Source organism: Lupinus angustifolius, chromosome LG19 (assembly GCF_001865875.1).
Source record: "Lupinus angustifolius cultivar Tanjil chromosome LG19, LupAngTanjil_v1.0, whole genome shotgun sequence".
Taxonomy (NCBI): Eukaryota; Viridiplantae; Streptophyta; class Magnoliopsida; order Fabales; family Fabaceae; genus Lupinus; species Lupinus angustifolius.
In genome coordinates, this window is record NC_032027.1 from 7,396,618 (window position 1) to 7,416,458 (window position 19,841).

A 19,841-nucleotide genomic window follows, 5' to 3' on the forward strand; every position below is an offset into this window, starting at 1 on the left:
TGTGTTTGCAGTTGCGGTTACGTTGAGTTTATGACAATTGTAAGAAACTATGGTTAATGTGATTGTAATTAGGATCACAATAGTGAAATTTAAAAAAGTGTTAATAAGCTTTACTATTCATCCACATGTGAAGGTTCAACAACCTCAACCACAGCCCTCTTCCATATATAAGGGATTCTTTTCATGAAATACTCTCATTTCCATTGGTGATCTAAAATTGCATAAAGTATCATTAAGGACCTTTCAACAGTCAACATCTCAAAAGGGTATTGCTTGTTTCTCCTCTTCTACCACATCAAATTTTTTGGGGTGTGAAATCAGTATCAGCATCTTAACATCATTACTTTTCCATATACATAGACCAATTACTATTCACTTTTATATGTTCTAAGTTTTTTTCATAAAGAAATAATTTACATGTTTTGTTATTTTTTCACAAGTGTTACAGCACAAAAGCAAGGGACAATCACAGAAAACTTATCACCAAATATCAGAAAGCATGATGCTAGTGAGAAGCTCTTCAACACCAATTCTTGGTTCACTCCTATCATCATTCAATGACACTCCTAGTAACAACATTCATCACTCTGAAGCTTCACATGCACTCAAGCATCTACCACCAACTTGTGTTCCTCAACATCAACACCATAAACTTTCTGTTCATCAAAGTCTCTCCACATTCTCATGCAGTTCTTCTCCAATCTCTCCCTCAAATGGTGACTTTGAAAGGAAAAATAAAGGCTTTAGAAGAGCTCAATCTGAAGGGAACTTGGAAGAACTAGCCTTTTCTTCCTTCAACAACAAGGAAGATAGATCAAGTTATCTACACACTCCTACAAGATTTTCAGCTAGGCACAAGCACTTGCCACTTGAGACTATTCCATATTTCTCTGTTTCGAGTCGTAAAGGCGTGCACGAAGAGGAGGAAGATGAAGAAGTGGAAAGTGATTTTGAAGATGAGGAGGAAGAGATGAGAGCAATTGAAGGAAGAGTTATTGGCAGTGGCACTGGTATGTTACTGAGTGAAGAAGTGAGAGTGAAGGGTGGAATTCGCGGTTCGAGTTTCGATGAGGTTGGTGGTAAAGAAATGTATCTTGCAAGGGGACTTGGTATTGATGTCTATGGTGATGGCATAGGTGGCCACAGAGGTGGTGGTTGTGGAGGCGGCGGAAGTGGTGGTGGTGATTATAATTCCATTAGTTCTGGAGGGAATGATGGAAATAGGCAGGGAGTGGAAGAATATTACAAGAAAATGGTGGAGGAAAATCCTGGTAACCCATTGTTTCTGAGGAATTATGCACAGTTTCTGTATCAGGTAACCTTCTAGTTCCTTCTTATTAAAATAAACTATCAATTTTTGAAAAACTCATTGTAAACCATACCTTCCAAAAGCCTAAGTTATTGGTTAAAGACACATGAATGATGTATAAGGTTTTATACATATAACACTAGTCACCATAGTCAATTGTTGTGTTACTAAGCTGTTTTTACAACTTGTTCATAATAACTTAGGGTAGATTTCAACACCAATACTTTTATTTTGAAGAGGTTTTATTAGTGGTTGCTTTTGGAGTTCTGGTGATGATTGCAATTTTCTTTTCCACAGCACAAAGAAGATCTTGAAGGGGCTGAGGAGTATTATTCCCGTGCCATATTAGCCGATGCAAAAGATGGAGAAGTTCTATCACAGTATGGGAAGCTAGTTTGGGAGCTACATCAAGACCAAGAAAGAGCCTCAAGCTATTTTGAAAGAGCAGTTCAAGCCTCTCCTGAAGACAGGTATGTCATGTGCTTCAGTTTAGTGTACTTTTTATAGTTCAACAAACATTTCTTATCAGTTACATTTATGTAACACCAAACGCATAGATCAGCTAGCACGAGGTTGTTCTAGCTTAACCAAAGGACTCGAGTTCAAATCTATGGGTACATTATTGTGCTAAGAACTCGGTCGGGGGAGCTTTGCCACTCTTGTGGTCCTGTCTGGCTCAAATCCAGCTTGATCGGCAGCCCTTGTGGTGTCCGAATATGAGATGATTTATACCAAAAGTTGCATACACATTATGTATCGGGATGCATTCTAATGGTAGCCTGTTTTTCATGATACCAGCCATGTACATGCAGCATATGCTAGCTTCCTTTGGGACACAGAGGAAAGTGAGGACAGTTGCGATATGTCACAATGTTTACCACCACGATTTCATCACGGAGCTCTGGCTACAGCAAGCGCTTAAAAGACATGATGGGTTGATGCTTTTGCAAGGTTAATTGGTGAAGAAATGCCAATAGCAAAAAAACATGTTCTAACTTGTCAGTGTCTTAAGATGTACTAATTTTGATATTGAAGCCAGTGTTGTAAAGGTTCTGTTAGAAGCTAGCACATTCTATTAAGTGATATCACAGATGGGTCTGCAACTTTGAGTTTTATTGCACATTTGGTCCTTTGGATGCAAAATTATTAAGATGCATGTGCTACCTGTTTGTGTGCAAACCATTTAATCAATCAAATTCTGAATGATAATATGTCATAACTGGGACTTGACTGATACGCATTGATTTGTATGAAAAGCACTTCAACATAAGAAGGATAAAACAAGAGGTTAGAGAAAGAAAAATGACCTATGCAGAGGAAAGAAATTACAACATCAATTTACAGATAACTACACAACATCAATTTACAGAGATTAATCTTTTATCTATGAAGTAGGAGGATACTCTGGGAAATCCAAAAGAAGAGGGTAAGTAATCAAACAGTGCTCCAATAGCTGGAGCTTGCAAAATAACTACACAACAGTATAAAGGCTATGGAACACCCACAATATGAAGGTAATTTAGAATAAATAATGTATCTTTTTGTTCTCTTTTCCAAAGATAAAGATACAGAAACACTCAAAATCACAGGGAAGGTTGTGGATGGTGCAGGTTCAGTACGGGAAAAAAAGTTAAAAAAAGTTGTTAACACTCTAAATAAGCATTCTCATCATAGGATTGTTTTCAAGGTTAGTTTAGCTAATAAAGAAAAAAGGCTTGTTTACCCCCCATGTTGACCAATGTAAACCAAATTAGAAGAGAACATTAAATTACAAGAATACCATGGAACTTTTTTGGGGTACATTACCATGGTACTACTGAAACAAGTTTTAACAGAATCTAATTTGAACAAAAAACAGGAGAATACACAGAATATCTGACAATTAAGCACAGCCTCTATTCATGTCTAAACCATTTTTTTCTTTCAATACACCTTTCTGTCATTGTAAAGGCACCGGGGGCCTAACATGGGGCAACACAAGTAACCAAAATTTACCATCTGAATGAAAAAAAAAACATTCACAAGGGATTAGCTTATCTATAGTAGCAAAAACAGATTAATGAAGTCACAATAGCTTTGACTTAACAGAAGACACCCAAAACTTAAGACACCTTGTTACAAAGCCACAGAAGAAAAATGTTCAGCATTAAATAACATCAGACTTAACTAATTGTATAAGCCCCTGAATAGCATATTCGTGCATGCTTTTTAAGACATTCTTATCGTGAACCACGTTGAGAATAACTGTCACCTCTTACTCTCGTATAGTATGAAGTATCCTGATAGCCGCCCCTGCCCGAGCTCCTAGCACCAAACCGCCCCCTTGGAGCATCGGTTTGATAACTGCCTCTGCCTCTTCCCCTTCCTGCTCCTGGTCAATACAAAGAAAATGGACATCAATCGCCCAATGGTAAAGTTAACAAAATCACCCAAAGGTAAAGCAGGCTAAATCAATATTACAAGAAATAAAGCCAATTCATTTTCTATTTTCATTAAAAAACAAAAAGATAATGCTAAAATAGTCTCAAGAATTTATAATACATAGAAGTTTCATTAAAGAAACGAAATAAGAAGTGTAAGTAAAGAGTAGAGTAAGACAAGATATTGTCCTCCATAAAAGCACGGGAGTAAAACAACCACAACAATCAAAGTCTTTCCCCAATGAGTGGGGTTGGTCACATGGACCAGGAGAGGCCACCACATTTTATCAAAAACCAAATATTGTTATAAACATATAGGTCTAACTCCCCTCTAATAGTTTCACCTAGGGTTTTTCTTAGTCTTTCTGTCCCAATAATTGTGGGAATATCTTCCATCTAATCAACTCTTCTATATGAGGCCTATATTGGTCTTTTCTCAAATGTCCAAATCCATTAGGCATTATTCTACCATCTTTTCCTCAACAAGTGGCACTCCTACTTTTCCTCAACAAGTGGCACTCCTACTTTTCCTGTAGAACATTCAGTTCTAATCTTATCTTTCTTGCATACCCACTAATCAAATGCAGTTTTCTCATTTATAACACACTAATTTATTCTTTTGTTGGCACTTTGCTGCCACACCTAGCATTCAGTACCATGAAGCAGCGGTAGTCTTATGGATGTGCAGTAGCATTTTTCGTTTAGCTTCATAGGTATCTTCGGACCATAAATTACACCTGAAGCATTCCTTCTTTTCATACGCCCCCAACTTTTATCCTATCATTTACATCTCCCTTAAGTTCTCCATCACTTTGTAAGATAGACCTAAGGTACCTAAATTGTGTGACTTTTGAGTATGATCTTTAACTTTCATCTCTAAGCTGGTGCTAACTAACAAGTGTCTTGCTAAACTTGTATTCCATATACTCCTTATACTTCTGCATAATGGAAGCAATGGGATTCTAAACTTTCATCCCTAACACCGGTTTACCATTTATGCCCTCTCCCAATTTTTCCCCACTAGGACTTCATCCTCTGCAAAAACATGCATTGGGACACTGGTGCCTCTAACCCCTACAGGCATAAGTCCACCACTGTGACCACTAATGCTATCTCACACTTATTTGACTTTGGAACATTAAGCAATAGAAATAACAAACACCTTTAAATGCTTCCTAGCTAATTATTAGGTAAAACAGACATAATTTTAGAAGCCACAACTTTTGAAAGACTTGACATAAATAAAAAAAGTGTAGAGCGTTACTTCCTCCCCAAGAAGCACTGCTACTGTTTGGTCTCTGCTCCTCTTTGTATATTTGTCTTCCAGCCAATTGTATGGGGGAAGCCTATAATAATACAGTGTATAATCAAACCAACATATCATGAAACAAATGAATGATACTGACACTCCACCTATGCAGCATAAGAAGACATATGATGATAATTAAGTGAAGCGGCATGTGAATTATTAACGACATCCATTGATTTCCTTAAACACGAAAATAAGTAAATGTTAGAACTGAAGTATAAAATTAAGAATACAAATTGAAAACACACCAATTTAACTCCATAGCCATAAGAAAACATCTAATGATGACAAAAATCAACTGAAGAAATGAAGAGAAGTTCTCGCTTTAAGGAATAGAAAATTTGATGTTTAATATTTACCATAATAGTTAGCTAGTCAACCAAATCAAACAACAAATAGATCCAGCCACTTTGAAACATGTTTTATGTTTATTAAGGTACAGTGTAATTAGATAATCGCCTAATATCAAATAAACAAATAGCACAAATAACATCAAACCTCTCACCCAAAAATTAATAAAAATATCCAAACCTGAAGAGCATTTTGAACGCCAATAGTGTCTCCAAATTCCACAAAAGCATAGCAAACTCCAATTTCCTGTGCAAAAAATTTCTACTTTATCCTTTTCCTTTTTCCATGGTTAGCTATATGGGCATTCAGTTTGATGCAACGAGAGGAGCATACCTTTCGGACCCTAACGAATATTCCATCTGGCTTAATTTTGCCAAATTTTTTAAATTCCTTGTCAATCTCGGCTTCAGTAACATCAGCAGGCAAGTTTCTCACATAGACAGAAGTTACTTCACCTGGAAGGATTATAGATCAGGAATCAAGTTGATGCTTTAAGACTAGAAATTCGTAGATAATATGAAGTCAAATCCTAATGATGTTAGTCATGTGAATTGTGAAACTGTTACAGAAATGCAGTTTCCAGACTGGTAGTCTGAAGTGCTTATTCTACCATGAAAATGCTAGAATTTCATTTATTAAATTCCTTTGGATCAAAAGGTTTATGCCAAACAACCTCTGATGTCTCTGCATAGAGAATTGTAGGCTTAACCATCTGTCTACAAGTAGATCAATTGTATCAAAAATTAGAAAACTGTCACTCACTATAGGTAAGAAATGCAGCAACGAGGACCTCACCTAGAAGAGTGAATAAATAAGGATGTCCCGCATATCATCAACATAAATACCATAAGTATTATAAACATAGAAATTAAGCATGCTGAGAAAAAATACATATCAGTCAGCTAAGATATCTAACAGCTTACAGTTACATGCCAAGATGAAAAACCTAAGAGAAATTAAAAGTGAATAAGGTTAAGGAGGGTAAGAAGCAAAAATTAAGCCTTCTTCTCCTCCATGGCCTTCCTCTGCTACCTCGGCCCAGGACTCAGATACATACGTAGATGCAGAGCTTGACTGCTGTACAGCAGGCCGTGCTACATGATTTAACTCTGAAGGAGGAGGACCACTTCTAAAAGAATGTGGTGCAGCATGTTGTGGATCAGCTGACAACACTGATTGATCTTTAGAGACTTGTAACTGCAAGTTCAGTGTAACAAAATCAAAGCAAAGAAGAACCAAAGAATGGAAAATATGTTCCTCTTCTATAGGTTCAAGTTGAGCATACAAGGACAAACATTTAACATATATCCAATATTTTACCACCTATCTTTCACTCGAAAGAGGCTAAAATACAAAGAGGAGCTTCTAAAGCAATAACGTTCTGACAGAAAAGAAACTGCATTTCTTGAAGACCTTAATTTTTCAATCCCTGATTAAACTTTCTTCCATTACTCAAGACACTACAAAGTATTTCTGCTCGTGTTCTACAGTCAAAAGAATGAATGCTGTCAAGTGAACACTAGTGAGTAGTGACTCTATTACAAGTTTACATACCTAAAAGAGCTCAACATTCAATAAGTGTTGAAAGCAGAACATTTCATGCAATCTGGATTAGAGAAACATGAAAGACTGCTTAAAAGATTGTTTCAACCATTGTTGCAAGTAAAGTATTTGTTATTCAAATGACATTATGGATAATTATGAAGTTTTTACTTCTGTACACTAACTGTAGATCGAATATAAATTCACAAAAATAAGTAGTCTGCCAAACAGATAACATGTGCTGAAAGAAGTACATACAATAGATGCCCAAGTTTTCTTTGGAGGCTCCTCACAATATACTTGCAGAACAGCAAGAGAGGGTTGACGGATAATATGTTCAACACTTTGAATTGGTGGAGATGCCTTCTCTGGGGGATTTTCCTCCACCACAGTTTCAGATTCATGATCTTCTTGTAGGTGCTGCTGCTGTTCAGGAAGACTATACTTGTCGATGGGATCGTCATCTATATGAACTGAGTTGACATATTCTGTAGCTTCTTCTTCCCAACCATAGTCTGAAGCTGATAAAATCAGAGAATCAGGACTAAAAGAAACATAATATTTGTCACAGGCACATGCATCTTACAGTTGATAAAACTTTTATGCAGGAAACTTTTATACTACGCGCAACTGTAAAATGCCCTTGTATCCGTAGATCGTTAATCTTTTATACAAACTTCTGCTTCCCACTGATATCCTTCATCTTGATAAAACCTGAGACCATGACAAGCACACCTCCATCCCAAGAATCAAGAGAATTGATTGTCGTGATCTCAATTGTCGCAAAATTCAGTGACATGACAATTGAATGGATTTCCTAAAGGGGAGAAACGTAACTTGATCAGTTATCAGCTAACATTTTTACCCAAAGAAGGGGGGAAATAAGAAGCCAATTACTACAGCTGTATACAGCAACAATAACCAAGCCTTAATCCCACTAGGTAGGTCAGGTACATACCGAACGATGCCATGATGACTACAGTTTTATCTAAAAGAAAATAAAATACTAGGCTGCCAAAACCCAACTTTGATTTACGTAACAACTAAAATCTTTCTGAACAAAAGTTGAAATGCAAACCAAACTCAAATTAATCGGTATCGAGTTGATTAGGTGCAGTAATCAAGCAAATACATTTTCAATTTATGGATACTACTATCGGCTAAAACAAAGTTCTCTAGTGCATGAGACTCGGGAGCCATTAGATGTACACAGCCTTGCGAAGAGGTTGTTTCCAGTATTTGACCTCGTCTCTAATTTTCCTAAAAATAAAAAGAGAAATTGCAGAATGGATAATAGATATATATACAAGGAGAGTGGATGCAGCGGTTTCAGTGGAATGAGAATGATCAATTCGAAGCATTGTACTGGAATGAGAGTAGAATTGATGAAGTAGATTGGGTTGTTGACGAAGAACTTCATAATACTGTCCAACGAAATATGAACCAACCTAAAACAACAAAAACTAATCAAATCAAATCAAATTATAAAATTATGAAGTAAATGAATGAATGAATGAATGAAGAGGAAGAATACCTGAGCAGCACTAACAGGAGCTGAATATGAAGACGCCATTATTTGAATTTATATATGAATTTGAATTTGGTACCTTAACATGCATGCACTGGTTCATATTCAGAACGGTGAAAGTGAAAGTGAATGGAGTCACTAAGGACATAAGCTTCCATCAATGGTTCAGAAAACAGACTAGTTTAGGACTATGGAATATTAAAATATTGAACAAAAGATTTTTAGGTGAGTTATAAGGTTAACTCACCTCTCCTCATTAGATTCAAACTGAAAAATGGATGAATATCTTTTATAAAAAATACACTTTGAAAAGAGATATGAAGGTAGTTGAACTATGAGTTTGGTCTGAATAATAACTTTTTAGTTTTCTTTAATAGCGGAGATACACTTATTCTAAGAGTAAGTTTTTTAAATTTATTTCTCATTTTAACCATTAATTCAAAAGAAATCTAATTATTTCAATTAGTGAGTAGATCTAAATCATTAGATTTTCATAGAATTAATCGCTAAGATAAGGAATAAATTTAAAAAACTTACTCTTAAAGTCTCCTTTTCTTTTAATTCAAACATAATTGAAAGTCTCAATTTTATTTTTACTTATATGGTATTTAAATCACTCATCAATAACTCAAATCAACATTGAGATTCAAACTCCACAAAATATCAACACTCATTCTGTCTCAATTTTAACTCAAGAATGAAGATTTTCTTTATCAACAGAGAGATAAATACTACAAAAATAAATAAAAATATATCATTTTATATATAATAAAATAATATTTTTAGTATTAAAAATATAAAGAAAAAATAAGCATATCTTCAAAAGTCATCAAAACCCTTACACTCTCACACGGAAGCGCATCTAATAATGCCCCAAACACAGATCCTCCCTTACCCTCATGTAGATACACACAAACCATCACCTTGCAGAAAATCCAAAGTGGTCACTGTCGAAAGCTAGTGTTCAAGTTCCTCGTCGTCAAAAACACTAGCAAATGATTAAATAGACTTATGTACTCTCTCTATGGATACTCCATGTAAAGTAATGAATTAATTTAAGAAAATATGAATAAAATTATCCACATTGTTTTGGTACGTTGTCCATATTATATATCTTATGTTACAGTATTCAAACATTTTTCATACTGTGATAGAGAGATAGATTTAGTGAAGAAGGTGAAATAGGTAGATGGGTTAAATAATAGAGTGAGTGAGAGATTTTTTAAACACAATTAAATTATCATTTTCTTTGTTTCCTTTCATTACTTCTCTACCCCTTTACTTTATTTTATGCTCTTATTTCAAAATTTTAATTTTTTTTTTTATGTTTGACTCTCCTCTCGAACATTGAATACAAATTCAATTGTCTAATAATTAATACTTATGCTTCAGAGTGTGTGATGTGCTGGAATTGAATTGGGAATAGAAACTTCAGAAAGAGAAATTAGGTTAGAAAATTACAAGGCATGAGAAGTTGTAAGAGAGTGTAACCTCGAGTCACTGTAAACTAGAAAAACAAGGCCAGTTGACAAACACACAAATAGAGTATCCAAAATTTATTGCAAAATCTATTCCAAGAGGGTGAGAAATCATGAGTGACATTTCACAATTTTGGATGGATAACACAATGATAATCATGTCAATTGATTGAGTAAACTTTTCTATACAAAAATATTTTAAAGGGAAAAATGAAAATTTGTGAACCACTAAAAACTCTTAAACTACTATAAACACTTAAAAATTATTTTAATTTTACAACATCCACAATATCAAACCAATGTTAATTATAAATATTACAGTAATCAATTGTCAAGGTTTCCATACCTTCTTTTGGATTGAAGAAACTAACTCGTAACTTAATTTCACATAATGAAAAAGAAGTATTGATCAATAAAACTAGAAATAATGCACTAGATAATAAGTAAAACAAAATTGCAAAACAAAAATTAATAGACAACCGCTACATGAGATTCTCATTTAATAAGGTTTAGAGAGGATAGATATATAGTCTTATCCCATATTAAAACAACTTTCTATCTTCCATAGTATAATTTTGTTTGACTCCTACATCTATTCTCCAAATTCCCTATAGTATGAAAACAAGAAAAAATCAAAAATAATAATAATACGGCGTGAGAGAAAAACAGTAGGCATCTCATTTTGTAAGCTCTTCAGTAATAAGTTGTTCTGTAATAAGCCTGAGGAACTGCAGCAGGTTGCTGTGCAGGAGGAGCTGCAACTAGTATTGCATAATTTTGTTGAGGAAGTGCCGCCTGAAACTCGCACAAAAGAATCACCACCACCGAAGTTACATAAATAAAATATAGCTGAAAATTAGTACACAATAAGCCTCACCAAGATTGTCATGATCAAGATTTTAAATAGTGGTTGTAGTGACAATTTCGAAAACTATCAATATTTAGACGTTTCAGATAACTAAGGAGAATGTGACCGATACGCCACAATTGCGGTCACGATATGATTTAGACCACTCCCAAAACCTCAATATAGTGGTGTTTGTAACTGTTGCAAACACATTTAAAACCTTAGTCATCACAACATGTGCACGCCCTTGAGTTTAATAAAAAAACCCAAAAATCTCCTAATTTGCATTTCAAGTTGCATTCACACTCCTCTAACTAACTATAGGTATGTTAGAAACGTAACGAAGATGTGAAGCATGTGTGCTATTTGAGACTGCAAATATTTGAGAATGAAATTTATATTATGATAATACATCTCATGATAATAGTACCTAAATGCAGTAAAACGAATGTTGACTCCCAATACAGATATGGCATTTCAGCACATGAAAAACTAAAAGAGCTTGACGTGAATGAAGCACATTAATGACACGGTTTCCATGAAGATAAAGATACATGAAGCAGTCAAATATAAAAAATAATTCTCAACATAAACAAAAGGTAGCACACTAAAAAATAAGATAAAAATAAAATATACCTACTAGGTGTAGCCAGCAGTCCATTGTTGTCCTTGTGTTGGCGTAGCCGGAGGCCAAGCTTGAGGTTGAACTCCATAACTAGTCCACTGACTCTGGGCATTTGGGTATGCACCCATCGCAGGTTGGGCAGGTGATGGAACAGAATAAGTTCTTGCTACTTTTGTTTTATCTCAAGTTAATAAGTCCTATGCATGACGTTTTCTCAACTCTAACATACTCCTATTCTGCAAGAATAGTTTGTCATGCCTATTCTCACTCTTCTTGATAGACTCAACATCCCCAAAGAGATTTAAAAACTGGAAAATCAACAGAATGTCCATAAGAATTAAGAAATAGATAGTAGTTGATCCCAAGTCCTACTACAAACTACTCAGATAGTTATACGTGATTGTTGGATATAAGCTTTGATATTTGGTTAACGGTATGACTTAAGTGATGTGAAGTGTGTGTGTGGAAGTGTGTCCCATGCATTACGCAATAACAACCCTGAGTCATCCCATGTGTGAATGGGGTCAATTACATCGATCAATCACCTTATTCAGCTTTCGAAAACCAATTACGGCAAGGTCATTTTCAACATAATTATTATAAAAAACAGGAGAAGCTAGAAATTATTTATTCCACAATAAAAAAAGATTTAAAATTCCCTAGAGTATAGTTCTCAGAAGAATTTACTTCCAGATAAATGCTTGAAAGTTCCTCATGCTCGGCTGTACTTGTTACATTAGGGCTCTCTGGGTTGGGCATTATGAATTTGACAACTAATGAATCTAGAAAGTCAATATCAACTCACTTTATGAATTTGTGTAATAAGTCATTTTCTATAAAATGATAATTCAAAATTGATTTGAAATCAATCCTTTTAGTTGAGCTTTGTCTCCTAAGTCCTTGGTTGAACCAAGACCATAGAACTTATCAAGAATATCCTTGTTCTTGTGGTGTTCGAAGGACTTATCACCACTTGGTGTGGTGCCTTCATCACTTGTTCTTATTAAGAATTCATTCTTATGGCGAACTTCACTTGCTTATCAGACAACCTTGTTTATGGTGACATTTCACCTCAAGTCTTTAATCATCTTCTTTTATCCAATTACACAAATGTCACATAAATTTGCATCATACATTCACCAATTCATTCCACAAACACATATAACAAGTTTTAAACAAGAAAAGATCGTCAACAAGGCAACCACCCAAAGAGGTTGTCATCATATACCCAATGATTTTTTTTACTTTCCATTTTCAAATTTTCTGTTTTGCTTTCTAAAAGTTATCAAAATTTGACAGATGATATGCTGTAAACTTTATTTGGAAGTCATGTGTAAATGGATCTTAAGAAATCACAGTTTTCACATCATAAGAATAGTTACAGATTACTAACCTTTACTCATGACGATACGATCCTCCATTTAATTGTTGTTTGGTGTTATTGGTTTATAGAGTAACTCTTCTATCTCCTTCACGTTCTTACTATGCTCTTCCTTAAGTGATGATTGATAGATCAATCTTTATGGGCAGAGATAGAGATAATATTTCTGGTCCTTTTTCTTGTTCGTATAATGCTTCCATCAAGCAGTATATATAGGCTCTTTCCCAAGAGTCTTAACATTTCATTTATAACTCTTCATCCAAGAGTTATATCATTCAAACAATGAAATAATACATTCATTCATGTCACAAGAGGCATATTTCTTACAATATGCATGTCTATCAGGACTATGAACTAAAATTATTAAAATTGTTCTACCTCGGTCATCCGGTATCTTATCTGGTCGGGTTGGCCTCTCCAAACTGATCAAGAACTGGCGTGACCAGTTGAGGGGTTTAAACAGGCTCATCACCTTTGATCGGGCATACTAAGTCAGAGTTGGACTACTCCCCTCTGACATCCCACTTGACACGCCGCCAACAGTGCACTATCACATCACCTGCAAATCTCACATATCCTCCTGCCAACATGACAAGGACATGCCTAAAATACGGCTACCAGACCTGCCACAAACTATAAGTCGACTATGCACACAGTACGGACCTACTAAATTCACCTAACACGGGAAAAGCAGCCCCCAAGAGGCCCGAAATCATGCCAACAGTACCTACTAGAACCACGTCATCCATATCAACCATTATAAATAAGGGAGTTCCCTCAATATGAAATATCAGTTATCATTATTACTCATTACTCACTTCTTACATATTTGCTCTCGAGATTTACCTATTTAGTATCTTACTAACTTGATCGTCGGAGAACCTTTCAAATACCTCCATCGGTGAGTTCAAGTCTCTCTCCATTCATATACCAATGAAAAATCCCTGCTCGACCTTCCAGACCTCCTCAATCGGGCATCTCCTAGACGCCTTCCAATCTGACATACCCGATCAACCACAAAAGAACAAAAATTCTCAATCCATTAATTTGATATGGGCTATACAAAAGCACAAGTTCCTTATATTCCAATATATTAACCAAAATATTATATATATATATATATATATATTTTTTTTTGATCTGCAATATATCACATTGCATTTCCTCTCCACATAATTAAAAAATAACCCTTTAATTAAGTTTTTGCAAAAAAACATGATTTCATTAAACATGTGTTTGAAAGTTTTTTACATGGATTAAGCTCTTGGAAGATTTGAAGCACCATCTCATTAATCCTTCTAAGAATTTAATTAGTATCAAGGTATCTTTCAAAGTAATGCACCTTTAATCTTATAATGCCTGAATTGTTGATCAGCTTACATTATTATAAGAAACTGAATTAAGAGTTCATTCAAATTAAAATGGTTTCTAATCATCCTTTTAGATCATCATATTATATAAATATAGCCAATAACCATTAATTCACCCCTAATAATACAAGAACAAGGATCTTCTCTTGGAGAGTAGAGTTCTTATTTTATTTTTTAGTAACAAAAATATTATTTCATTGCATATAAAATAATAAAAATATTATTTCATTATATATTTTTTTTATAATAATTATCCCCCTAATACTAGATATGATATTTACTCCTAATGCAATACCTCGAGAAGAAGATGTAATGGTGGGAACTCCATTAGGGTAAAAGCTATAACATATATAACAAACCATGCAGATAATATTTAGCAGAAATTTAATCACCAAATAGAGTTTTGTCCTGTTGTTTCAGCATTGCTAACACAATCACCACAATCATCATTTCCAAAGTCACCCCAATATTATTTGTACTACTAAGGGTGTGTTTGGGAGTACCATTTTGGAGGGGGAGGGAAGGAAGGGGAGGGTTTAGGAGAAGAATTCCCTTGTTTGGGAGTTTAGTGGAGGAGATGGGAGGGTTTTGAAGGATTTTTCAAACCCCCTCAAACCCTCCAAATGCCAAAATACCTAGTTCCCCAAATTGGGGTGTTTTGGAGGAAATAAGTCAAATTACTTAACTACATCTACTAATATTATTCTATAACATATAATACATAACATACTATTGATTTTTTAAAAGGAGGGGTAAAATAGTATTTTTATATTACATTAATCTTCCATCCTCTCCTATCTAAATTCCACACTCCCTAACAAGGGAGAGGTTTACTTGGATTTGCCCTCCCTTCTCCTTCCTTTCCTCCCCCTCTTTACCCTCTCATCTCTCTCCTTTTCTTTCCCTCCTAACTCCCAAACAAAGTCTAAGGGTATCCCTTACATTTGGGTAAAAAACTAATTACTTTTGGGATTCATGATTACTTCTTCCAAAAGTGTCATTCTCGAGAATCGAACTCTTACCTTTTGATCATCGTGTAGATCTAGTGGGGCCTTACACCACTATACCAACACCTTATTGATACTCACTCTCTTGTGGGATAAAGATCATTGTCCCTAATCTTATTCATATTTCATATCTCATCCAATTAAAAAATGTCATTTAAATAAGAAGAAATAAATTTAAAAACAAAATGTAAAAGTTTTATACTAATTGAAATATGATCAGAAAAGGAGAGGGAGACATGTGTTTTTGGGACCGGTGTCTTTCCTCGAATTGACCCGACACGTAAAGAGATTGATAACTCCCGGTATAGAACAAATTTCCACCACTCTTCACAGTTCACACATTCTCCACCATACCAAAAGCTGAGTCCCTCTTCTCCTCAAACACAATACCATCATTTACCTTCTTAGACCCACAAGACTTGTACAGAAGCTGAGTTGAAGGGACCTGCTTGAACCCCACCACCTCATATATGTTATCAAAAGATGTAGAAATGAAAATGAATTAAGGTAATTTGTACTTGATTTCTGAAGAAAAAATATTGTTCTCAAGATGAATTTTACCTTCACTATTTGCTCCAAGTAATGACAGATCATCACTAGGAATGATTTAATCACATAAATTATGTGTTAACAATTCTAATAATCTCCACACAAAAAATGGACTAGAACTAGGGATGTGGAAAAAAAAATTGATCTATTATTAATAGTAATATTATTTACACGTCTATAATCTAGTTATATAAAATTGCATTCATATTACTCATTTCTCATATCTTGATGTATTTTGAATCTTACATCCTATCGTCAAGTCCTAAATTCCCTATTGGTTAGAATCATTGATAATCGATATATCACCATCCCATACCAACTAATACAATTGTTTTCAACATCAAATAATCCCAAATTATCTTTTGTTCTACCAATATTCTGAACCAAATCAAACCAACTCAACTCAATATCCTAAATGGACAACTCTAGCAAAATTTAATAGAAAACTAAATCTATAGTTCTTTACGCAAAAGGTTCAAAATATTATTTTAAACCAAGCTAAACATAAAAATAAACACAAGATTGAATTGGGAAAACATAGAAATTGAAAATTGAAAACACATTGTTGAAAGGATGGGAATCACATGTTATTGAAGAACAAAGTTATCACATTTTACATACTTTACACATTTTACACATGTGTTTTATTAGTTTGTTTAGGTAAGGTTGTTACCTATTCATGTACTATAATTAAGGTTTTATGCCTTGATCAAATAATGAGAAAACTCCACATATTTCATTTTACGCTTATGCAACATTTTCGCAATATGGTATCAGAGCCTTCATCCTGAAGGCTTTGGTCATTGCTGCGCATTCTCTAAAATTATTATTTTCCTCTCTTTTTCAACTATGGATTGCAGGGTCATCCCCTTCTTAGCATCCTCATAAGCTGCTCCCCTTAATTCTTATAGCTAATAACATCAACAATGTCACAAGCAGCACCTTTGCAATGGCCATAGCATGTAAGTATCCAGAGTGGTTTCTCTTGCTGAAAATCTTCAGAAATCTGACGCTTGCATGCCTTAGGATCAGTGCAAGAATTGGAGGATTGCAGAGTCAACAAAGAAGACAAAGGAAAGATCAATCAAGAACAATCAAAGTTCTTCAAGAACTCGTAAACGAAAGGCTCCACATCAAATGGGGGCTTCAATCTCAAATATACATTTCTTTTACATTGACAAATGGAAGAAATGGCAAAACAAGATCAACAACAACAATCAACAACAACAACAAGATCGACAAAAAGATCAATAAGATCAACAACAACAACAAGATCAATAACAACAAGATCAAGTGATTGAGAAAATCCAATCATGTTAGGATCGAGATTCCGATCCATTACATTATCACAATAACAAATCGAATTATCAAGCTGAAGCCATTGTCATTTACTCCTCCAACTTGAGGGGCTATTGAAGAACAAAGCTACCACATTTTACATATTTTACATGTATTTTATTAGTTTGTTACATATTCATGTACTATAAATAAGGTCTTATGCCTTGATCAAATAATGAGAAAAATCCACAAATTTTATTTTACGCTTTCGCAATACATGTTTCCATTTACATCTCATTTTATATATCAAGCTAATTAGAAAATTTCATTCTATTAAAAATAAAAATAAATTATTATAAATATTATTTTTGTGAAATTTAATTGTTTCACATGGAAATTTTAGGATATAGGATCTTTCAATACAAGAGGTAGCAACCACTAAGTTGGACCCTCATGGCTGTCATGTCAGCACCACATAGTTTTCCCAGCATGTCAAGTATCTTACAGACACAGGTATCGCAATCCAAGTTGATGAGATCACCCCTGCATTGGTAGACCCTAGTGATCACCGTTCCCCTTCCACCACCACAACCACCACCACCATTGCTGGAGGTTGTGGCGGTGAAGCTCTTTTGTGAAGCTTGTGAAAAGAGAGAGGAGAATAATGATTTCAGGTTCTGAGAGTAAATTCCAGAAGGATATAGAACCTTGTGGTCAGCACAGCCCTTGCATATGAAGTTTGTGGTGTCTGAAGGTCAGATTGTTGGAAGAAGAATGAGAAGAAGTGTGAAAAGATGGAGAGAAAGGAGGGTGTAATAGTTTTTTAGAATATCCATTTGTGGAATTGAAGAAAAGAAAATGTTTTTACACCAACTTCAAGAAAGGGTGATGGTGGTTATAGAAGTTTAAGCTTTTATGGGTTTTCCCATTTTCATGCATGCTATTACCCGTGTGTGAGCTTTAGTATTTGTTGAGCAGGTTGCCACGAGTAACAATACTCTTTATTTATAAATAGAGAGATAAACATACAAAAATAAAAGAAAATATAACATAGTATTGCGAAAATAATACGGAAGCGTAAAATGAAATTTATGGATATTTCTCATTGAATTTGGTCAAGGCATAAGACCTTATTTATAGTACATGAATATGTAACAAACTTACTTAAACAAACTTATTAACAAACTAATAAAATACATGTGTTAAATGTGTAAAATATGTAAAATGTGGTAGTTTTTTTTTCAATAGCCCCCTCAAGCTGTAGGGTAAATGACAATGAAATGTGGTAGTTTTTCGCTCTATACCATATTGCGAAAAAAATGCGGAAACGTAAAATGAAATTTGTGGATATTTCTCATTGAATTTGATCAAGGCATAAGACCTTATTTATAGTACATGAATATGTAACAAACTTACCTTAACAGACTAATAAAACACATGTGTTAAATGTGTAAAATATGTAAAATGTGGTAGTTTTTTTTTTCAATAGCCCCCTCAAGCTGGAGGGTAAATGACAATGACTTCAGCTTGATAATTCGATTTGATATCGTGACAATGTAATAGATCGGAATCTTGATCCTAACGTGATTGGATTTTCTCAATCACTTGATCTTGTTGTTGTTGATCTTGTTGTTGTTGTTGTTGTTGCCATGTTGTGCCATTTATGCTAGAACACAATCCAATGGTCCATTATTGTAAAAAAAACTCTTCTAGCTGCAAGATAATGTAACTTGCTCTTGAAGCATAAGGTGTTCTTCCCTTACTCTTCAATATGGATCCTTATATACCAAGAGCTCCTTTCAACAAATCTTTTGTAATATTTTAAGATTGTTCATCATAACTCAGACTCGTACACTATGAGCAAACATGTTGTTTAACCTTTGATCCCTTCTTGATACCTCCATTGCATTAACACATTTCTCATTCACTTCACCTCTCCTTATCAACATCCTCACCTTAAACCATAACATATTGTGAAGGACCAGGACCCTTCTTGTTCTTGACTTTCTTGGGAGGTATATATCTCTTCTTGGATGGCGTCTCCAATTGAAATTTTGTATATTCAGCCTCCCATTCCATTATACGCCAAGAAGAAGAAGACAATGAATATCGTTTTGGGTCTTTGGCTCTCATTCTCCATGTGTTAGAAATGATAGCAGCATTTTCTTGAGCTTCCATTCTTTTCTTTTCCTTTGTTTTTTGTTTTTGTTGTTGTTATTTCTACCTTTCTTTACAGCTTGTCTACAGAGATGTCACAAAATGAACCTGAGCCAATGCTTTTAGAAGAGAGCCTTCAAACCATTCATTGTTGAGGAGATTCTTAAGGTTGATGATTTGATTTTCCATTTGGCAATGAAAGCAGGATCTAATGATGATAATGAGTAAAAAATAATGAAGCGCAACAGTAGTAGAAACACCTTTATTGAATGTGCTCTGATACCATATTGTGAAAATAATACGGAAGTGTAAAATGAAATTTGTGGATATTTCTCATTGAATTTGATCAAGGCATAAGACCTTATTTATAGTACATGAATATGCAACAAACTTACATAAACAAACTAATTAACAAACTAATAAAACACATGTGTTAAATGTGTAAAATATGTAAAATGTGGTAGTTTTTTTTTTCAATACATAGTAAGTCATTTTTTCCCTTTTATATATAATAGAATAATAATTTTGTCATTTAAAATAAAGTAAAGCAACTACTTTCATCTTCATGGAGAAAAATCTTTTTATGTAGCCACTACTTGCATTCTACATTTATCATAGGAGGTAATTTTGTAGAAAATTAGAGAGCTCTAGCATTACTTGGAATATGAGGAGATACTTTTTTAAATAAAT

The 19,841-nt window shown here is 34.4% G+C and overlaps 1 protein-coding gene, 1 long non-coding RNA gene and 2 pseudogenes across 2 annotated transcripts; 1 reads left to right on the forward strand and 3 right to left on the reverse strand.

Annotated features, from left to right (window-relative positions):
* Positions 477-2,452, forward strand: LOC109334688. Its single transcript, XM_019570580.1, has 3 exons — positions 477-1,315; positions 1,607-1,779; positions 2,108-2,452. The coding sequence occupies exons 1-3, from the start codon at positions 500-502 to the stop codon at positions 2,229-2,231; spliced, it is 1,113 nt and encodes a 370-aa protein (XP_019426125.1). The 5' UTR covers positions 477-499; the 3' UTR covers positions 2,232-2,452.
* On the reverse strand, positions 3,182-8,752 carry LOC109333828 (annotated as a pseudogene).
* LOC109333717 lies at positions 11,686-12,217 on the reverse strand. The gene is made up of 2 exons (XR_002106042.1): positions 12,097-12,217; positions 11,686-11,717 (listed from the first exon to the last, which is right to left on the reverse strand). It is a non-coding gene; the product is annotated as an uncharacterized LOC109333717 (long non-coding RNA).
* Positions 13,294-19,172, reverse strand: LOC109333952 (annotated as a pseudogene).